Below are 22315 nucleotides of genomic sequence, written 5' to 3' on the forward strand. Positions count from 1 at the left end.
TGGCTTGCTAGTCCGAACTATCTAGCCCGTGCCGCGTGTAGCCGCGCGGCACGGGGTTCGAACAAGCCGGCATTTAAAAATGGCGCCAGCCGGCTTATGCAAATAAAGCCCGGGAAATTCAAATCCCGGGCTTCATTTGCACGTTCGGTATGCATACATTACCCCGCTAGTTCGCACTAGCGGGGTAGTGTAGACATACCCTAACAGATTAGTAAGACAGGATTTCCCTTTACAGAAACCATGTTGACTTTTGTCCAACAAATCATGTTCTTCTACATGCTTCACAATTTCATTCTTTACTATTGTTTCGACTAATTTGCCCGGTACTGAAGTTAGACTTACCGGTCTGTAATTGCCAGGATCGCCTCTAGAGCCCTCTTTAAATATTGGCATCACGTTGGCTACCTTCCAGTCATTAGGTACGGAAGCCGATTTAAAGGATAGGTTACAAACCACAGATAATAGCTCAGCAATTTCCCATTTGAGTTCTTTTAGAACCCTTGGATGAATTCCATCCGGTCCCGGAGATTTGTTAACATTAAGTTTTTCTATTTGTTCCAAAACCTCCTCTAATGACACTTCAATCCGTGACAGTTCCTCAGATTCATCACCCACAAAGGACGGTGCAAATTCAGGAATCTCCCCAACGTCCTCTTCCTTGAAGACTGAAGCAAAGAAATTATTTAGTTTCTCTGTAATGGCTTTATCATCCTTGATTGCTCCTTTTATAGCTCGATCATCTAGGGGACCCACAGGTTTTTTAGCAGATAACGTAGAGTGCCTTGTGAGAGTTCTACCTCGTGGGGCTAAATCTTGTGAAATAAGTGTGTGTGATTTCAGCCCTGTCAAATCAGTATCCACTTTAGTCTTGAATGGCCTTCTCATTTGAATCCTAGCATACAACCACTACAGAAGTGAATACTGCTTCATTCGCGCCTCTCTAATTTTGAGGCTGAAGCCGTGCCTTCCACCAGCAATGAGAATATACATTCCCCTGGCCTCAGATAGTCCTCATCTTTTCTTAGGGTTCACTACCATTCTGATGGCACAGCAAAAGCCCGTGGCTACTACAGCAGACTTCCGATAATCCGGCACCTTTGGAACCCAGGGGATGCCGGATTATCGGATATGCCGGACTATCAGGAGGTACTCCGGCAGGGGGGCTGTGACTGGTGGGGGGAGAGGGGAGGAGGGTCGGGCGGGGAACGGCGTGGGGTGGGGCCAACGGCGCAGTGTGGTGCTGGTGAGAGGCAGCACTGCAGGACCAATCTGGCAGCACCCCAGCTACTGTGCCCCACGGCTTCCCCAAGCCTGCCGCTGGTCAGTTTCAGCAGCAGACTTGGGGAAGCCATGGGGCAGAGAAGCTGGGATGCTGCCAGGTTGGTCCTGCAGCGCTGCTCAGGGGCGGTGCTGAGGGACCAACCAGGCAGCACCCCAGCTGCTCTGATGGTCCTTCCCCAAGTCCGCTGCTAGTCAGACTTGGAGAAGCCATGGGGCAGAACAGCTGGAGTGCTGCTGGGTTGGTCCCACAGAGCCGCTTAGGTGAGGGGCGGCACTGCGGGATCAACCCGGTAGCACCCCAGCTGCTCTGCCCCACTGCTTTCCCCAGTCCGCCGCTGCTGAAACTGACCAGTGGCGGGCTTGGGGAAGCCGTGGGGCAGAGCAGCTTGGGTGTTGCCGGGTGCTGACAGGGGGGTGAGGGGCGGCACTGCGGGACCAACCCGGCAGCACCCCAGCTCCTCTGCACCACACCGCTTCCCCAGGTCCGCAGCTGGTCAGTTTTAGCAGCAGCAGCAGACTTGGGGAAGCTGCGTAAGCAGCTCCAATTGTCCGGCTGGCCAGAGCACTTCCGGGTTCCAGTTGGTGCTGGACTATTGGGAGTGCTGGACCACTGGATGCCGGACAATCGGAGTTTTACTGTATTAGGAGAATAGCCACTCACATGTTTTACTCATCCTCAGCAGCACTAAAATACACCAGTCACTCTTTCCTCTCATCCAGCGATGGAAATCTATAAATGTGAACATTTGGGAAGAGAGAGATGGTGGTATATCTTTCAACTCAGTTGGAAAAAACTGGATCCCGAAAAATGTTAAGGGGGAGAAGAGGCAAAACAACAACTACACAGCTCAAAATAGAAACTTATCTTCTTTAATGGGGACAAACAGCATCAATACTTTTTGAAAGCCTTGAAATAGTCCAGTTTTTATATTGTTGTAGAACAGAGGGCATACCAGTTCACAACCGTGTATTTAATTAGTTATTTTATCCTTCACATTAGTAACAAGTGTCAGATATTTGGGATTTTTTTGGTGTTACCAAATTCCCAAAGTCATTAAGCTCTGTCTCTTTTCCTCCCTTTTTTTCTAGTGTTGCTTATTGACTTCATGTTGTTTCATAATGGTACAAGGTATGTTTCTGTTCATTCTAAAAATACATTCAAATACATTGCCTCCCCTCACAGTGGGCTGCAATGGTAGGAAACCTGTAAATAACATATATTGAATGTTATCAGCAAATGATCTTCACTCCTAAACTTGACACACAAATGATTTTCACAAAGTGTCTTGCTGAAGTAATTTTTAAAAACAACATTGAGGCTGTGTCTAGACTACATGCCTCTGTCGTCAGAGGCATGTAGATTAGACACATAGGCAAAGTCAAATGAAGCCACGATTTAAATGATCGCGGCTTCATTTAAATTTACATGGCTGCCGCGCTGAGCCGACAAACAGCTGATCAGCTGTTTGTCCGCTCAGCGCACTAGTCTGGACGCTCCCCTGCCGACATCAAAGCCCTTTGTCGGCAGCCCCATTATTCCTCGTGGGATGAGGTTTACCGGGGCTGCCGACAAAGGGCTTTGATGTCGGCAGGGGAGCGTCCAGACTAGCGTGCTGAGCAGACAAACAGCTGATCAGCTGTTTGTCAGCTCAGCGCGGCAGCCATGTAAATGTAAATGAAGCCGCGATCATTTAAATTGCGGCTTCATTTGACTTTGCCAAAACAACAAATCTACGTGGCTCTGTCGACGGAGCCATGTAGTTTAGACGTACCCTGAGAGATAACTTGTTGGTGATTTTTGAAATAGGACATGACAGGGTGTGGTGGCTCTCCAAGAGCTGGTTTATTTGTTTTTCCCAGGTGTAAATAATGGAACGTTTCTGACATGTTTGGTAGCAATATGACTTACGAATTAACTTCAAAAATTCAGGTTAGTTTTAATAAGCCAAAATAACTACCTGACAGATACATAGGGTGATACAAGTTTAGACTAAGTTGTAGGCAGTTAAGCAAGAATAAAGATTTAGGAAAAAATGTGCATTGGATTAAATTTTGTAGTGTGCAAAACTAGTAAAATGAAGAAAAGTAGAGCATATGCAGAGACAAAAGAGCAGCAGCACACTCATTTGAGCAGCTTTTCAGTTTAATTTTTGATAGTCATGAACAGCTAAGCAACATACAAGAATTAGATATGAGACCCAATACAGTGTTAAGGTGATAAATTAGAGCTCACTGGTGTCTGATAGGCAGGCTCATTGAGGGGGCCTGGGGGCTCCCAGAGGACACCAGTCTCCAGAAAGAGTGTACCTATCGCTATTTTTAGTATAGTATGGGCTTTCCTGAAGACATGATCTCTTCTGCTAGTCAGTGGAAGGTCCTTGCCTTCTCCCTGCCCCTTCTCAAATGCTCTGGGGTGAGTAGGACTTTCAGAAGGGCTAAGAATGAGCAGGGGAGACAGTAACTATGATTGTGCAGTGCCTACAAACAGTGTGGCAAAAAGTAGGAAATCTTTCCATGCTCTTCAACTCATTGGGCACCTGCACCTGAGTAGGATGCTATCCGGCTCAAATATAATTGATATCAGTACATATTAATATCTGTTCAAATAGCCTATCAGAAATTCAACGTTTGCCAACAGATACCACATTTTACTGCAGTTATTTCTTATTTTAAGGAGTGTGAATAAAAAGAGACTTCCCCAGGATCATTGTGTGGGAGCTATTGGCAATGCTGTCCTTTTAGTAGCAGAGACTGGCTTGTGGATTTCTACATACATGTGAGATAGATCTCAGCCAACAATTCAATGTGGATGCAAAGTTCTGTGGTGTTGGGTACCATGGCTCGATTTGGGGCTGTATGAATCCATTCCTCTTAACTTAGTTAAATGGGAGCCTGGGCACCAACTTCTGCTCTAATCAGGGGGTGCTCAACCCTTTCCACTTCATCCCAGGCCCTGACCCCACTCTAGGCCTTCCCCCCAACTCCTGCCCCTTTTTTCTCCCCCTCTCCCAAGCATGCAGTCTCCTTGATCCTTCCCCTCCCTCCCAGAGCCTCGGAATGCTGTAAACCAGCTGTTTGTCCAGGCAACAGGCACTGAGAGGAAGAGTAGATCAGTGGGGCCACAGGCAGGCAGGAAGCACTGAGGGGAGGAGAGGGACTTATGATGGAGCTTGGCTACTGGTGGATGCTGAGCACCCACTAATTTTTTTCTGTGTGTGCTACAGCCCTGAAGCACTTTTGGTATTGGCACCTATGTCTGGAAGTCGGTATAAGAGCCCCAGTTGGTTTCTTCCTCTGGTCAGGAGGCCCCAGTCCTCCTGTCAGAGTTGGGGTAGATTACAGACATTACTGTCTCTCTCTCCTCTCAAGAGCTGCAGTTGTACTTTAGGTCAGCTGCAGGGCCTCAGGCAACTGTTCCTCCAGCTAGCCCTTTTCCCATTCAGTCTTCCTGCCTTCTGCTGTCCACCCTCCTATGGAGAAGAAGGCAAAACATACGCTGGTCTCCCTTCTAGGGCTCATCCTCAATTGGTTGGGTAAGAGGGGAGCCTTACCTTGCCCACTCTGCAAGACTCGTGATCCCAGGCCCTTAAGAACCAGTGTCAGGAATTTTTCTCAAACACCACTTATTGTTCTCTTCTCATATCCTATTTATGCAGATTGCCTTGATCTTTCTATATGTCAGACTTTTCCCTATCTCAAAAGGCTACACCACATGACATGGGTGGGCTGGCCCCTAGTCATCCCCATCCTTAAGGGAGAAGATCCTGCCAGAGCATTTCATTTATTAGCAACCTCTGGGTTCCCACCCAAAAGTTGCTGCTACTCAAAGATTGCCAATAAGGAAAAGGCAGGTTGGGGGGGGGGGCTGCAGCCAGGGATTGAAGCGCGTAGTATGCCTAGCCCGGGTCCCCTATGTCAGAGCAGGGCACAGCCATAGAGTGCACAGAGAGGCACTATGTAGTCCTCAGGCCCCTGCCCTCCAAGGAAAGCCCAGCATCTGGGCTGCAGCTCCACTGTCTGCTGCTGCCGAGCCCACAGGCTCCCCTTCCAACATCACTCTGATACTTCCCAGAGATACCTGAGGTTGCGAGGCGCCTCTCTACTGTCTGCTCTTAGTATGAGGAAATTTTGCCTTTCCCTGCTGTGTATCAACTCCCTGAATCTACCAGCCTCTGGCAATACAAGGTCCTTCCTACCCATTGTATCACTCTCTATAGGGAGGGAAGGTGCACACCAACCCCGAGTCCTCCAAGTGTCCTTCGGGAGTGCTCAGCCCATGGTACACTGGCCACCGCAGAACTTTTAGGTCCGCTGTTCCCAAAGGAGCAAGTACCCAACCGGCATGTGGCATTCACCTCAGGACCTGCTCTGCTTAACATACAGCCCGTAGCATTTGGCATCTGGAGGCTTGGGTCACACTCCCCTCCAGCAGATCCTCCCCCACTAGAGAGGATGTGGGATCCCCACCTGCAGGCCAGTTTGCGAGTCTACAGTCAGGGAAGGCAGGTCCTAGCTCTGCCTGCCTGCAGTGTGCTCTTTCTTTCAAAAAAGGTTGTGAATAAGTGGCATGTGGCTCAATCTCACAAACATTATAGTCAATGGCACAGGATTGGTTCCCTGCAGAATGTGGCTTTTAACAGAACGTTATTAATATTGGGGTGGCTGTGTGTGTGTTTACATCATCTGCTGAGATTGAAAACTAAGCTCTTTAAGAGGTATCCAAGTATGAAAACATCTGAAAAGTCTCAGCATCTGAACAGTGTTTTTCTTCCCTTCACAACCCCCAGGAAACTAAGCAGATTTTTCTGAAATTAAATAATAATTGTTCTGGGCTAAAACTAAACAATTTGGACTGAAATAGACTTTTTGGGCCTTCTCAGCCTAAACTACAGTATTTCTATTGCTCCATTCCATTTCAGATCTTCCTTTGAGGGTCTGGGGGGTATGTCCTGTTATTGATTTGGGAAATTAGATGCAGTACAAGGAAATCAAAATAGTTTTGGCCTCCAGCTTGATCTCCTTTTTGCTCCTTTCCTGGTGCTCTCAGCACTGAAGCATGTCAGTTTAATGAGGCAGCCTCTGGAATTGTAAATCAGAGGGGCCCACTTTGGTGGCTGAGAGCCTGGTGTGAATTCCAAGGGCTTTAAATGCACCTGTGGCTGCTCACTCCCTGTAACTGCAGGATGAGATCAAAATGGATCAGGAGCAGGACTTGGCACTAGGGAATTCAAAGAAGCAACCATTTTTAGCCTTCTGTTCTGAGCGATACCACAATGCGCAATGCTACGAATAGCTGCATGCATTTATTTTTAAAATTACACAAATGTATATGATTGCAATCTGGTTCTAGCATTCAGGGTCCTGTTGCTAATGAAACCCTGGATATTGCAAAGCTTGGGCACCACAATAGCAAACACTGAGACTGATCAAGTAAAATATAAATTATCATCAGTTGAGAAGTGAAAGCCCACAGAATATGTCAGATGCAGTGATTAACCTTTGATGTGGCAGCAGATATCATAGTGTGAAGACTGCAAACTGTAGAGAAAAAAATATGAGGTGCATGAAGGCATGATGTAAGATACAAAATTGATTTCTAACACAACAGTGAAGAACGTGTATTTCTGTCGGATTGTAAGCTGGAGCTGTTAATTACTTCTCCTCATTAGTGGGGATAATTTCTACTGGATTCCTTGGTCTTTCTGCAAAAATTGTTGTCTATTACAGAAGCTGAGCTGTGTTTCGATCACCAATGAAGAACAATAATACCCATGCTGGGACTGCTCTGGTGACTGTTTAGGATGGTCCCCATGCGCTGTTGTTGTAGCCCAAGATATTAGAGAAATAAAGTAGGTTGGTCCACTAAAAAATATTATTCACCCACCTTGTCTCTGGATGGCCCCTATTAGTCTCAGGGTACCTGCATCTTTGGCCCTCTCCTGGCCTGCTCAAGCAATCCCTTAGGTCGCAGACCTGCAGCCTTCATGGGTAGGCACCCGCATTTCTATCCCTCTTTGCCAACCCCCTTTTACATCACTGTATTTATCACAGCCAGTGTGACTAAAGTCCAGCCCCTGCACTTTGCTTTCTTCCCCAAAGGCTGTGCTCAGTGTTGGTAACCCATAATTGAACAGTTCTCCAAAAGCACAGTACAGTTATTTGGGACAAAAGCATACAGAGAACACACAGAGTAATAAAAACATCTAAATTCATGCTAAGCGCACCAGCCATCACCTGTCTTCCCCACAGGGGAGTCAGGCTGATCAAAGTTCCCCCAAAGGAACTGAGGAACTGAGTTCCTCTTTGGATATGTCCATTTGCTGAATCAAATAGAAGGCCCCTGTGCCAGTTCAAAATGGCTCTTTATAGCCCAAGTTCTTTCTTTTTTTGGCCTGTGTCACTTGAACCCCTGAATCATTATGTGCAGACCACCTCAGGTGGGGCCCTTCTCTGGAGCTGTTTTTCATTCCTGGAAAGAATGCAGTTATCTTACCCTATGGCACAGAATACAATCCTGAGCCTACACTGGCACATTAAGGCACTAGTCCCCAAAGATACCACCTGTGGTTGCAGTATGTGTCACAGTCATCAGTTTGTTAGTTAGAAAATAGAGGGGTTCAGAGTGTGGCCAACAGTTAATAGGCTCCCCTTCCTCTTCTTTCATTGGAGAAGCAGAAAAATTTATCAAAGGGTATGTCTACACTTTGAGCTGGATATACCTCTGACCAAAGCAGTGTGCTAAAAATAGCAGTGTAGTTGCAGTAGTCCAAGCAGTGGGGAGCTCTCCAAGAACATACCTAGCATCTGCAACAGAGGGTACATCTAAACTACATCCCTTTTTCGAAAGAGGGATGTAAATTAGACATATTGAAATTGCAAATGAAGCCAGTATTTGAATTTCCCGTGCTTCATTTACATAATTGCATCACGGAGGGGTTTTTTTTGGGGGGGGGGGTTGAAAATGCTATTTTCAGGAGTACAAGATCTTTCGAAAAAGGCTTTTCTTTTCAAAAGAACCACATCTAGACTCTGAGACCCCTCTCTGCCTTTTCCATGCTATTACTAATTTGTGTAAAATGAGTATTTTTTCCGTTAACAAGATTTTCATGTTTAAGTTAGCAAGGTGTTGTTTGCATCAAAATCAAGGACCAACTCCTTGATTTCATCCCAATGGTTGGATTCACTGTTGATTATGAATACTTCACGGGAAATTGGAATGAGATTACTACTGGTTTGCCCAATCACAGTTTGTTCGTGGAATAAAGCAATAATTGAGATGGTGACACCACATTTATGACTCCCATAAATATGCATTTTATGATCAGTAAGGAAAAAGTTCCATCTGTCCATATTATAAATTACAATCTCCTCTGATTGTCTTCACTTGGTTGTCCTTAATGGACATGAGACAATAGCGACATGGCCACACAGCAGAGTAGCAGTGTCAAATACATCACATTTACACAAGTCAGGAAACTTTTCAGTAAAAAGTAAATCTTAGTTCCCATCATGACAGAACTGGTTTGTTATTTTTCCCTATTGTTATTTATACAGTGCAGAAAATGTGTCAGGCACTTTACAAAACAACTTCAAAAGACGTGATTCCTCACCAGAAGGCTTCACAATGTAATTTTAGATTTGTCTCCATGAATGAGAGTTAAAAGCAGATGGAAACATGGGGGGTGTGTCTAGACTACATGGTTCCGTCGACGGAGGCATGTAGATTAGCCAGATCGGCAGAGGGAAATGAAGCCACGATTAAAATAATCGCGGCTTCATTTAAATTTAAATGGCTGCCCCGCTCTGCCGATCAGCTGTTTGTCGGCAGATCGGGGCAGTCTGGATGCGACGCGCCAACAAAGAAGCCTTTCTTGATCGGCACAGGTATGCCTCGTGAAACCATATGAGCTTGGCTATCATATGTATTCCAATCTTACACTTCACTTCCACTGTGGATCTTGTCAGGCTTCAGCAGAAGTGATTAAGCAGAAAAAATCTACTGACTAGAGGTTTATTTAAATAAAGAAATAAACTGACAGCAAGCTAATGTCCCAGGAAAGAGGATTACTGTGCAGAGATGGGTTCTATCTATCCAATAGTGGGAAAAGCATCTTTGGGCATCATCTGACTAACCTAATAAGGAATGCTTGAGACTGGGCCTAATGGGGAATGGTGACAAAAATCTGGCCAATATGCATCAAGACTCAAGTAATGAAGACAAGGGGAAGAGGCTCATTTCTGGGGAAGGGTCAAGAAATTATTTGTGCATTGAAAAGGCAAAAAGAAAAGCCAAAGGACACTCTGCAAAATATCTCCAATGCCTGTGTACAAATGCAAGGAGTATGGGGAACAAGCAGGATGAACTGGAAGTCATGGGAAAGGAAGGAAATTATGACTCAACTAGCACCACAGAGACTTGGTGGAGCAACTCCCATGATTGGAATAGCATCAATGAGGGATATAATTTATTCTGAAAGGATAGGGGATGGGAAAAAAGGACGAAGTGTTGTGCTGTATGTCAAGAAGGCCAACACTTCTAGGTCAAAGGGAAGGTGAGTGACAGACCTATTGAGAGAATGAAAATAACACGGGGAAAGAAAAGTAGCAATGTCATTATGGGGGGGGGGCTAATCTAGACCCCCAGTTAGAAAGTAGGAGTGGAGGAGTCATTCTACAAGCAGGTAACAAGGTTAGCTCTCACACATGAGCTAATATTAATGGGAGATTTGAACTTCCCTGAGAGATGCTGGATGATTATTGCAGCAATACATAATGCAACCTGCAACTTCTTAGTGGGTACAGGGGACAGCTTTCTGATTCAGAAATTTGAAGGAACAGTTAGGGAGGTATCCATTTTGGATCTGGTTTTGACCAACAAGGATGAATTAGTTGTGAACGTGGATGAGAACTTGGGAGGAAGTGATCACAATTTGATAGAGTTCAAGATCCTATGGAAAGGAGGACATGAGAACAGAAAACAAGGACCCTGGACTTCAGAAAGGCAAATTTTGGCCAACTTGAAGGAATATTAGGCAGGGTCCCATGGAATGACCAATTAGGAAAAAAAGGAGTAAATCGGGGCTAACAGGGTATAATTTAAAAGATGTAATTCTAGAGACTCAGCATCAAGCTATTCTGATGCAGAGGAAAGATAAAAGCCACAGAAGTCGACTATGGCTGCACAAGGAGCTTTTTAGCTATTTAAAAATCAAAAGGGATAGACAGGAAATGGAAGGAGGAGCATGCCACCAAGGAAGTATACCTGGTAATGGCATGACTGTATAGGGACCAAATCAGAAAAGCAAAGGCAAAGAATGAGCTACAGCTGGCAAGATATGTTAGCAGCAACAAGAGGGGGTTTGGACAAGAAAAACCTAGGCTAGAGTGGGTCTAGTACTCAGTGGAGAAGATGGGTTGGTAAGTGAAGATAATAGCAAGGTAGAGCTGCTCAATGCCTCCTTTGCTTTCACAAAAAATAACACATGCCTGGATGACTAGTGCAGGTACCATAGACAATAAAGGGGAAAGGATGCAGATCGGGATAGGTAAAGAACACATCGGAGATCTTCTGACCAATTTAAATGAATTCAAATCAGCGGGACTTGATGCTATTCACATGTGAGTACTGAAGGAATTAGCCAAAAGAATCTTGGGGTCACTGACAATAATATTTATAAACTCATGGACAATAGGAGAGGTCCCAGAAGACTTGAGAATGGCTAAAATAGTGGTGGGAGGTTTCAAGTGGGGTTCCACAGGGATCTGTTCTGGGTACAATGTTGTTTAACATCTTTGTTAATGACCTGGATGGAGGTTTAGAGAGCATGTTCAGTTCGCAGATGACACAAAGCTAGGGTTACCATAGTTCCCTATGCTGAATACGAGACACCTGGTAAAATTACTCATATTCAAACAAGTTCAGTGACAATCAGTCAGAACAATGCAGTACAAACTTTCAAATTAACATCAAGTTGACTGAGCCCATTAAAAAGAAATACTGTGTCACTGGAGTCTTTTTATTTACCTTCAAAACTTTAAGATTTGCGTAGGGAGAGGTGACACATTCCCAACAGTTCGTACACAGGGAATGGGGGTGACTGACCCATCCCTCCCTACCCAGTGCACTCCAACATGGATACAATGTCTGCCTGGATGGACCCCCAGGAGAGACCCACCTTACCCAGTATCTGGAGTCATGTCTTCTCAAGGCAACATGTGGGGAGCACACAGGGTCACAGGCCGCCCTCCCCAGATTTCTGTCGGAATTCAAACCAGAATGTGGCCAGCAGCAGTCTTTCGGCACTGTGTGGGAGAGGTGGGATGGGAGCTGCTTCCAGGTGAAGGGGATGGGTGTAGGGATGATTTGACCTGTGTGTTTCCAGAGGTCATCTCCTCCCTCCCATCCCTGCTCCCCTTTGGTTAGAAGCAGCTTGTCCCTTCCTTAGAAAGGAAGCTAACACCTCCAAGCTGCTGCTGGTTCCTGACATAACCCAGCCACCTCCCGTTGCCTGGCTACATCTTGGGCAGGAAGGGGTTAATTCCTAAGGAGGCATTGAGCTCCGGGCCCCATAGAACTTAGCTGCAGGGCCTTCAGAGAACCCAGCCAGAGAGGTGGCTCTGTAGGGGAGGATTTCTAGGGACAGAGCAGCCCCACATTCCCTGGGGTCAGAACCTAGGTTGGGGGTCAGCATGTGAAGAAGGTGTTAAGTGCCCCTGCCTGGGGACCTACTGGGTCAGAGCTTTCTCTGTACCACTCTAGAGCTTAGCTGAGGGAAAGAGAAGCTTCCCCCATCCATGCCAGTGCTGTACAGGGCTTTGGCACATACAGGACTTAGCTCTTCCTGCAGCATTCAAGCCCTGGGAGAGAGGGATAGAGCATGAATTAGCCAATTCATGGTGCTCCAAAAGTGCCTGTAGTGGGGGGAGGGAAGGAGGAGTTGGTAAGTGCCAGGCTCCAGTGCCCCAGTGTGCGAGAGGCATTGGAGATGGGAGCAGAGGCTTGGGCCTCACGTGGAACCTCAATGGGCTGCATGCAGCCCAGAGGCTGCAGGTTGCCCACCGTTGTTCTACGCGGTACCCAACTCTACTTCTTAATGATTCACTTAGAAAAGTAGCTCTGGTTTCTTGTTCAAAACCATTTGTTGTTGCTGACAATTTTCCTTTTTCACTGCCCCATCCTGGAGAAAATGGCAATGATTATTCAAGTTAGATGATTACATAGGGCAAGCGTCCATGTGAATCAAACATCCTGTACCCTCTTAGGCAGCTGGTTCCTTTGTTTTATTTTTAGTAGTTCAGATATCTGTTGTACCCTCCTATGTGACATAAGTCCAGGTGCATATACGGGAACAGATCCAATCCTGTTTTATCAGCAGAGCTTCAGTGGTCTGCAGCTCACACTGTAACTACTCAGGCAGCAATTAGAGTGAATCTGTCAGCACTACTAGAGTTTTCAGGTTCTAGGCTTAAAGGAACATGCCATTATACCCTATTTCATACTGGCTACAACTTGGGCAGGAAGCGGTTAATCCCTAAGGACACATTTTGCCCCACGGCCCATGGGACCTAGCAGCAGCGGCTTCAGAGAACCCAGCCAGAAAGGTGGCTCAGCTGGGGAAAGTGCCTAGGAGTCAGAGCAGCAACATGTTCCCTGGAGGCAGAACCTAGGACAGGGGTCAGTCAGCATATGAAGAAGGTGCTAAGCTGGGAACCAACAGGGTTGGAGCTTCCTCCACACCACTCTAGAGCTTAGCTGATATGTAATTAAATAGGAAAATTCCACCAAATGCAGTGCCTTGCACAATAGGGCACCGGCTGGATTGGGGCCTCAAGAGACTACCATCATATAGATAGTGGCATCAACCGGAGCACTCCTCTCACTTTGAATTGGCTGCCTTAACTAGACAGCTAATTTGAACCCTGGAAGATTGAGAGCAGCAGCTTCGATCTTCCTCTATAGTGTAGATATACCCTAAGGCTATGTCTACACTGGCAGCTTCTTGCGCAAGAACAGCCGTTCATGCGCAAAAACTTGCCTGCTGTCTACACTGCACGTGTTGCCTGCTGTCTACACTGCACGTACATTCTTGCTCAAGTAAATTCACAGTATAGCGTTGTAAAACAGGGCTTCTTCCGGAAGAGTTATTCCTCTCCCCACGAGGAATAAGCCCTCTTGCACAAGAGCTCTTCCACAAGAGAGCAGTGTAGACAGGAAACATGAATTTCTTGCGCAAGAAGCTCCTATGGTTAAAATGGCCATTAGAGCTTTCTTGCACAAGAGAGCGTGCACACTGCTATGAATGCTCTTAAGCAAAAGCACGTGCCAGTGTAGACATGCTCTTGTGGAAGACTTTTTGCACAAGAACACTTCTGCAAAACAGTTCTTGTGCAAGAAGCTGCCAGTGTAGATGTAGCCTAAGTGTACTCCCTATGTCATTATCTAAATCATTGATAAATCATTTTATAGGGATGGTTCCGATCTTTGGGGCTTTCTCTTCTACAGTGCCTATTACCACAAGCCCTTTGTCCCGGTTTTTCACACTTGCTATCTGTTCATCGTATGTATAGTTATAACAACATGTGGTGTACCTTGTCTGTTGTATCAAATGCCCCCAAAACATCTATGTAGGTGAAATGAGACAATCACTGTACTCTCAAATGAACTCATACAGAAAAATTATAAAAGCAAAAAAAAAAACCTAGCACCTGTGGGTAAACACTTTCCACAAGTGATCATTCCATATCTCATCTTTGTCCTCAAGAGAAACCTTCACCTCACCTTCAAAAGGTGAACCTGGGTATTTAAATTCCTAACTCTGGTAGCCACCAAAAGCCCCTTGCCTTAACAGGGAGACTGGCTCATTCTAACACATTGTCATGCACCACAATGCCTGATTCAAAACCTTCATGCATGATAATCGAGCACCCAATTGCCCCCTTCATTTCGAGTGGCTGCCTCCAACATGTTACCTTGTCTCTCGATAGTCTGTGCCAACTTGTATTTAGCTCGGACACTGCTTCCTTCCCCAGATGTGAAGAAGAGCTCCGTGTAGCTCCAAAGCTTGTACCTTCCACCAACAAAAGTTGGTCCAGTAAAAGATATTATTTCCCCTGTCTTGTCTCTTTTGTATCCTGGGACCAATATGACTATAGCTGTGCAAACAAGTAATTAGGAGGAAGTATTTGAGTTCATTGAGACAGATTATGTTTGAGGACTATTAATAAAATTGTATAGCCAATTGCTTTACCACCACCCTTTGGTTTGTTGTGAAAAATATTTAAGGCTAAATAACCAATATCAGTCCGATTTATTACTAAAAGTCAATAATAATATAGTACAGGAAGAAAGGCTTAATCCGATACCAGTTTTCAGGAAGCTTCTCATGCAGGCTATTTAAATTCATCTCACAGAGAAGGTGTGCCCTCAAACACATACTTTTCAGCTATTAATATTTATTGGATGATTTTACAAGATACATAGCCCCTTACATATTACTAAAATCCAATACATCATTCCCAATTCTTAGCTTTTTCTTCTTGGCTGTGTCTAGACTGGCAAGTTTTTCTGCAAAAGCAATTGCTTTTGCGGAGAAACTTGACAGCTGTCTACACTGGCCGCTTGAATTTCTGCAAGAACACTGACTTCCTACTGTCTGAAGTCAGTGCTTCTTGCAGAAATACTATGCTGCTCCCATTCGGGCAAAAGTCCTTTTGCGCAAAGCTTTTGCGCAAAAGGGCCAGTGTAGACAGCTCAGATTTGTTTTGCGCAAAAAAACCCCAATCGCGAAAATGGTGATCAGGGCTTTTTTGCAGAAAAGCACGTCTAGATTGGCATGGACGCTTTTCCACAAAAAGTGCTTTTGCGGAAAAGTGTCCATGCCAATCTAGACGCTCTTTTCCGCAAATGCTTTTAACAGAAAACTTTTCCGTTAAAAGCATTTGCGGAAAATCGTGCCAGTCTAACTTGTGTTTTCCTTGTTTTTGTTTTGAGTATTACCATTCCAGGTACTGGTCCAGAAAGGTACCTCCCCAGCTTGTACAGGAACAGAACATTAATGTATTTTGCTTTTGACAAGTTTTTAATGCCAAAATTGATTCCAACTTTGCAATTTTATGGGATATTTAGCATAAATAAACAGGATTGTAAAAAGGCAATTTAGAACATGCAACTGCTGGAAATGTATGCAATGTAATGTTATATTGATATTGTGTACTTAATGCATATTAATGTAGGGGATGTGAATGGCACATATTAGTAATGTCATATGTATTAGCCCAGCATATATCAGTCAACAGATCTGACATTTGTTGCCTTGATGATTGCTATTATCAAGTCAACATCTTTGCCAAATTTAATACGTGAAACAGTGGTGAGGGCATTTATATGTTTTATATTGTTTTATGAAACTGCCTATGCAGCAATACATGATTAACACAACTAAAATGAATTATCTTGTGATATAAGCAAAACTTAAGGTAAGTTCTATCCTAGTATGGAAAAATAGTATTTTAATATCCCCTATTATGGCTAAGGCTTCTTGTGTCTTGTACATGTCATTGATAATTTGAATGACTTTTTGATTTAATAATGTTTTTAAAAATTAAGGTAAGTAGATTAATATGCACATTAAAACTGGTCATGGATTCATTTTTCAAAAACTGGACCAGTCATTATTGCAGTGTGTTCCACCATGCTACATCTGTGAGAAGTCACACACACATTTGGAGCAATTGTCTTCTGTTGGACTTCTGTGTGCACAGTACTTTCAGGATGAGGCCACTGATTGCCAGATTTGTTATCTGTAAATTGTTTGCCAAGTTAATCACAGGAGCTAAGAGTTAGATACTAAAGGTTTAGCATATCTAAGTACATAATTATATGCATTTAAAAAGTCATCATCAAATCATATATTTCTAATGTAAACAATATTCCAGTTCAGGTGGCAGATTAAGACAGAAATATCCAGAAGCAGGTGGGTATAAAAGAAAATAACAGAATCATAGAAATATAGGGTTAGAAGGAACTTTGAGAGACTATCTTGTCCCACCCTCTTTGCTGAGACAGGACCAAGTATACCCAGACCATTCCTGTTTTTCCAACCTGTTCTTAAAAATCTCCAGTGATGGGGATTCTGTAACTTCCCTTTTCCAGTGCTTAACTGTCCCTGATAATTAACATAAACCTCCCTTACTACCCACTTACTTCTTGTCCTCCCTTCAAAGGGCATGTAAAATAACCATGTTAAGAGGCGGGTAATTATCTAATCATGTAGTGAATACAATTAGTATCAATTTCATGATTAGTTGATAAAGGAAGGCACTTTGTCCCAGCTCACACCTGGTCCAGGAGCTACCCCCGCTGTGGCTCTGCAATTTAAATGTAATTTAAATGTAGTAGGAGCCGAGTGTGCAGACAGCCTGGCTCCTCCTGTATTTAAACGGCAGAGCTGTAGCAGGGGTAGGTCCTGGACCTGGCAAAAGCCAGGACTGATTCAGACTTGCTCAGTCCCGGCTCGCACTGGGTCCAGCAGCCCCTGTCCGTGAGGGATCCCAGGAAACTGCCCCCCCCCCCCCCCGCGCAGACAGGGGCTGCTTCCAGAAAAGCCTGTGTTCACGGCCAGCCTGGGCCATCATGGACAGGGATTGCTTCGTGGCACAAGCCCATCTGTGATGACCGGGGCTGGCTGCGAACAGATGCTATTCCAGCAGCAGCCTCTGTCCGTGGAATGTGGAGCAGCCTCTGCTTTTGGCGAGGCTGAATCTGCTGCAGGCAGAAGCTACTTCACGGAATCTTCCCTTTCCCCCACACTTGGGATAGGCGGCACCACAGAAACAGTGCTGGGGGAAACTGGCTATCAGGTAGTCGACTACTAGTCTAGTCACTTACATCCCTAATGTAAAACACTGATCACTATTCTCTTTGCAAATACTCTTACTATATTAAAAGATGGTTATTTGGTTGTCCTCTCCCTACTTCCTAATGTTCTTTTCTCAAAACTATACATGCCTCATTTTTTTAAACTTTTCTTCCCGGGTCAGATTTTCTAATTGCTTTATCATTTTCATTGTTCTTCTCTAGAATTTCTCCAGTTTGGTATTTTACAATATTACTTGTTGAAATTTGTGTCCTTTATTAATTTGGAACATTGTAGGGAGATAGTATTATTGTGAGAAGTTATATTTTCTGTTCTTTCTTTAACAGGATTGGGAGTTTCCACATTTCATGGGTGATGTTGATGTAAATCTTCCCGGCTTGCCATCTGCACATATGCAGTTTAAACTACCTTACTTCCAAAAGATCTTCAAGGAAGAATATCACATACATATAACAGGTATGAAGGGTATACCTGATGAGATCTATCTCACTTTTTTCTGTTGGGGTGAGTCTGTTGTCCATATGACTTTTACCCAGATTATGTTTCTTATTCAACATTACTCATTAGTGAAGAGAACAAGAATATACATCCCATGAACCAAATAGGCTTACTGTTCTACAGAGAGTTCCCAACTTGTGCCATTAAATGCCACCTATTGTTGCAGCAGAAATTATATTTATCTAAAATGATAATCCTGAGGAATTAACAGCTTATTACATTTTCATCTCTGTTCCACTTTTAGATTGCTTCAGTTTGATTTTTCATTATATTCTTTCTTAACGCTAGTCATTCTCGTTCAGGAAAGGCTGTCTCAGGTTACACTTATATATGATCATTCTACCAGCAGCTACCATGATTCTAAGGCGGTGTGGCAGGGCATTGCCCTGCATTGGCCCTTTAAGGGGCTGAGACTTGGAGTCAGGGGGAAGCCCAGCTGAGGCAGATAAGGAGGGCCCAGCTGGAAACTATAAGAGCAGCTCCTGGGAGGAAGAGAGAGACCTGTCTGCCTGCAATGAGAGTGGCCTCAGCCTAGCAAACCCAGGCTATGTAGCCTGAGGCCCAGGGCTGCAAGGTGGCAGTCATGGAGGGCGGTGCTCACATGGAGGCAGCCCTAAAAGTCCGGGCTGCAAGGAGATGGCTGCGGTAGGCTGGGTGAGTTTGAGCCAGGGAAGTCCCATGCCATAAGACCACAAGACAGGGTTGCAGGAGGCAACTGTGAAGGCAGAGGCGTGCCTTTGGCCAGGGAGGAATGGCTGGGAGAGACTACGGTCCACCTGGAGACAGGGTTAGAGAGGGACTGGTAGTGGGCCACTGAGGCCTGGAGGGTGCTGAGGAACTGTGTGTTCCAGGAGGGAGCTGGGTGTTCTCAGGAAGAACTAGGGTTCTAGGGAGTAGGGAGGACCCTGGAAGGAGGTCTGAAGGAAGAACAATGGCCACCCCCTTGGCAGGGGGGGCAGACCAAGATTGGAATGGTCACTGCCAGAGGGCAATGCCCTGAAGAGAACACCTCACCCAAAGGGGGTGCGTCGGCATCGGAGCGGCCAGCTACTTCCCCAAAGCCACCCTGAGGGAAGAAGCCGTGCAGAAAGTAAGTGAACCTGCTACAGCGGGTCAAATTTAGAAATAAAGGACCCAATCCTAAAGTATGACTGAGCTGTGTTCTGTGCTTGAGCCATGAGGACAAAGGGGGCTTTAAAATACGGCCTGAGAGGTAGTAGTATGCCTCATGGAATAAGTGTGTGTGTGTTTTAGAAGAGATTTTAATGTGAAAGGGGTTTCTTCCTGCAACATAAGGAAGGGAAGCCATTGTGTACACAGGGGCAGCATGTGACACGGTGAAAATGCACGAGCTGCAGAATGTTGAGAATGGCAGTGTTGACAGTAAAGGAAGAAGAAATGAGTGATACAGTGAAAAGGATCAGATGTGTGGTCAAGGTGGAGTTGAACAGAGGCTTGAAGCAGAGCATGGCTAGTTTAAACTTGGTACCCTGTGCAAGCAGTAGAAACCATGGTAACAGACAGTATTGTCCAGAGGTAAAATATAAGTGAAGGGGTCAGTGATAGAGCCATGTGCAAGTCCCACATGGAAGAAGAAGAAGCTATCCAAGATTATGTCTAAAATGAGGTCAGAGAGAAAGTAGGTGAATCGTGAGAGAACAGGCAAGGAGAAAGATGTTACCAAGAAGGAGGGACTAATGAACAGTACTGAAAGTCAATGAGGATGGAACTGAGCACCTCTGATTAAGACAGGAGGATGTTTTGTGACACTTAAGAGCTGGCATTTTCAGTGAAACAAATCTGATAGGAGTGGACCAAAACATGAGTTAGAGGTAAGGAAGTCAGTGCAACAATTATAAATTGCTTATTGAAAAGAAGGGCTGGTAGTAGAAAGACGGATGGGGGAAAAGGTAGTTTTGGAGGATGTGTTATACAGGGTATGCCTTAAAACTGATAGGAAAGAGATGAAAGAAGGAGTAGGTAAGAACGTAGCAAGAGAGGCCAGTAAGGGTATGTCTACATAGCAAAGTTATTTTGGGATATCAGAGGTAGCCCAAAATAGCTGCCATGAATCTTTTGAATGCGTCCCCTACTTCGAAATATAGCAGATGTGCTATTTCACCATCCCTGTAAACGTCATTGTACGAGGAGTAAGAGATGGCTTGAAATAGCACTGTATTTCAAAATTTATTGCTGTGTAGACAGTGCCAAAGGATGAAATAAGGTATTTCAAAATAGACTCGAAATAAGCTACGCAATTTTGACTTTCGGGTGCTGTGTAGACACACCCTAACAGTGAAGTACTGGAGACCATGGGATTGGAGGAGGGATTGGAAATTAGGAACATATGTGTGACCTCAAGGCCACTATACAGCGAAAGGAGGAGAAAGTAGAGAGAGGGGAGTGTCAAATGTGTATATGAAGGGAGAACAAATACATCTTCTCTTTAAAGTCAGCAAAGTCTTGTATAGAGAGAGAGACAGGAGAGGAAGAGAGAGCTGAAGGAAGGTGTCAGAAGTAGCAGATACATGACATGGGCTGTGGGTATGGGATTCAGCAACAGTGAGATGTCTCAGGTGGTAGCCATGTTAGGATGAGTCTACACAGCACCCTAAACTCGAAATAAGATGTGCAATTTGCGCTATGCAAATTGCATTTTTTGAATCTATTTTGAAATACAGGCAGTCCCCGGGTTACGTACAAGATAGGGACTGTAGGTTTGTTCTTAAGTTGAATCTGTATGTAAGTCGGAACTGGCGTCAGCCGCTGCTGAAACTGATCAGTTTCAACAGCGGCTGAATCTGGATGCCAGTTCTGACTTACATACAGATTCAACTTAAGAAACCCAGGCGTCCCCAAGTCAGCTGCTGCTGAAGCTGATAAGCGGCTGATTCCAGGAAGCCCGGGGCAGAGCAACTCTGCCTCGGGCTTCCTGTAGTCAGCCCCTGGTCAGTTTCAGCAGCGACTGACTTGGGGACGCCTGAGGCAGAGCAGCTGGGGTTCTGTCGGGTTGGTACAGTAGCGCCGAGGAGCGGCGCTGTGGGACCAACCCGGCAGCGCCCCAGCTGCTCTACCCCAGGCGTAGGCAAGAAAAGCCTGGTCTGCTGGGGGAAGAGGGGGAGCACTAGCTGCACCCCCCCAGCAGACCCCGGAGACACGGGTGGCGGGACCGCCCGCGTCCTCCACGGCTTTGCTCTGTCTCCCTGGTCTGCTGACCAGGGAGACGGGGAGCAAAGCCTTGGAGCACGCCCGCAGCGGGACAGCCCAGGCGCGCCCGGGCTGTCCTGCTGCGGGCGTGCTCCGCAGCTTTGCTCTGCATCTCCCTGGTCTGCTGGGGGGGCTCTTCCCCCCAGCAGACCAGGGTGACGTGGAGCAGCTTTTCTCGCCCCGGAGGACGGGGGCAGCAGGACTGCAGCGCATCTGGGCGTCCCGCCGCTCCAGTCCTCTGGGGCGAGAAAAGCCCCGTTTGTAACTGCGGATCTGACATAAGTCGGATCCACGTAACTCGGGGACTGCCTGTCGTTTATTTTGAAATTTGGCGTGTCTATACAGTGCCAAATTTTGAAATAATGCGCTATTTCAAGGTATCCTTTATCCCTCGTGCAACAACATTTACAGGGATGGCAAAATAGCACGCGCCCATTATTTTGAAAAATATTTTGAAATAATGGGTGCTTATGTAGACGTGGGGCAGCTATTTTGGGATACTTCCAGTACCCTGAAATAGCTGTGCAGTGCAGATGTACCCTTAGTCTGTAACTAAAAAAACTTAAACAATGAATGGTCCTGCAGCACCTTAGAGACTAACAAAATGTGTAGATTGTATCATGAACTTTCATGAGCACAGCCCACTTCTTCAGATTAAACTTCTTCAGTGGAGAAGTCGCGTGGTTTATGAGGAGCCAGTACTGTAGGGGGACATGAATTTGCAGTGGAGCAAGCCTACAAGGTCCCTAGATTTCATGCAGAGCTGTTAACTGCAGTTTGAGCAGGAGATAAGGAATGAATGGGAGAGTGAACCCTGGCTAAGTGCTTGTGGGGGAGGCTGTGCAGGGAAAGAAGGGGACAATGGAATAAAGGGTAGTAGAGAGAGTGTAGATTACAAAACAATGAATGGAAGGAGAGAGTAAAGGGAAAAGAAGAATGATGCAGAGAAGCCAAGAATATTGAAGCTCAAAGGTTGTGGAAGAGAAGGGAGAATGCGCAACATTAAAGAAAATAAGGTAGACATAAGAAACTACAACTGCTGAAATCTTTGCTTTCTCTATTGTCTGTGCTGCTGTTTGGAAACAGACAGTCTCAGGGAAACGGATACCTATGCAGTATAGAGTTCTCTGTAGACAGAAATGGAAGCCTCTTTGATTTTTTGGAGAGGAGATGTTCTTGAATGAGAATGAGTTTGAGAATAGGGACTGAAGAATATATTCTCTCCCTGCTCAGAATTAATAAGACTCGTTTATCAGATTTATTAGACAAATCAATCAATTTGAGCTCATGTCACATATCCTGGATACCGAGTGCCTGTTTTATCTGATTGCTATGCTACCCTTCAAGAGGTCTAAAAACAGCTGTTAACATAGATGGCATAAGAACCTTCCTTTGGGTGGGTGTTTTACCTATACCATCTGTTCTTGCCTGTGAGCTCTCCATCATCTTTCGGT

The 22315-nt window shown here is 45.3% G+C and overlaps 1 protein-coding gene across 1 annotated transcript in view; it reads left to right on the top strand.

Annotated features, from left to right (window-relative positions):
* TMEM117 (transmembrane protein 117) overlaps nt 1-22315 on the top strand; it is a 372323-nt gene that overhangs the window by 336070 nt on the left and 13938 nt on the right. Inside the window, exon 7 of the mRNA XM_006126495.5 lies at nt 17483-17612. Coding sequence (XP_006126557.4) covers nt 17483-17612 — 130 coding nt within the window. The remainder of the gene's footprint in view (nt 1-17482; nt 17613-22315) is intronic.

This window comes from Pelodiscus sinensis, chromosome 1 (assembly GCF_052426305.1).
Source record: "Pelodiscus sinensis isolate ZL-2025 chromosome 1, ASM5242630v1, whole genome shotgun sequence".
Taxonomy (NCBI): Eukaryota; Metazoa; Chordata; order Testudines; family Trionychidae; genus Pelodiscus; species Pelodiscus sinensis.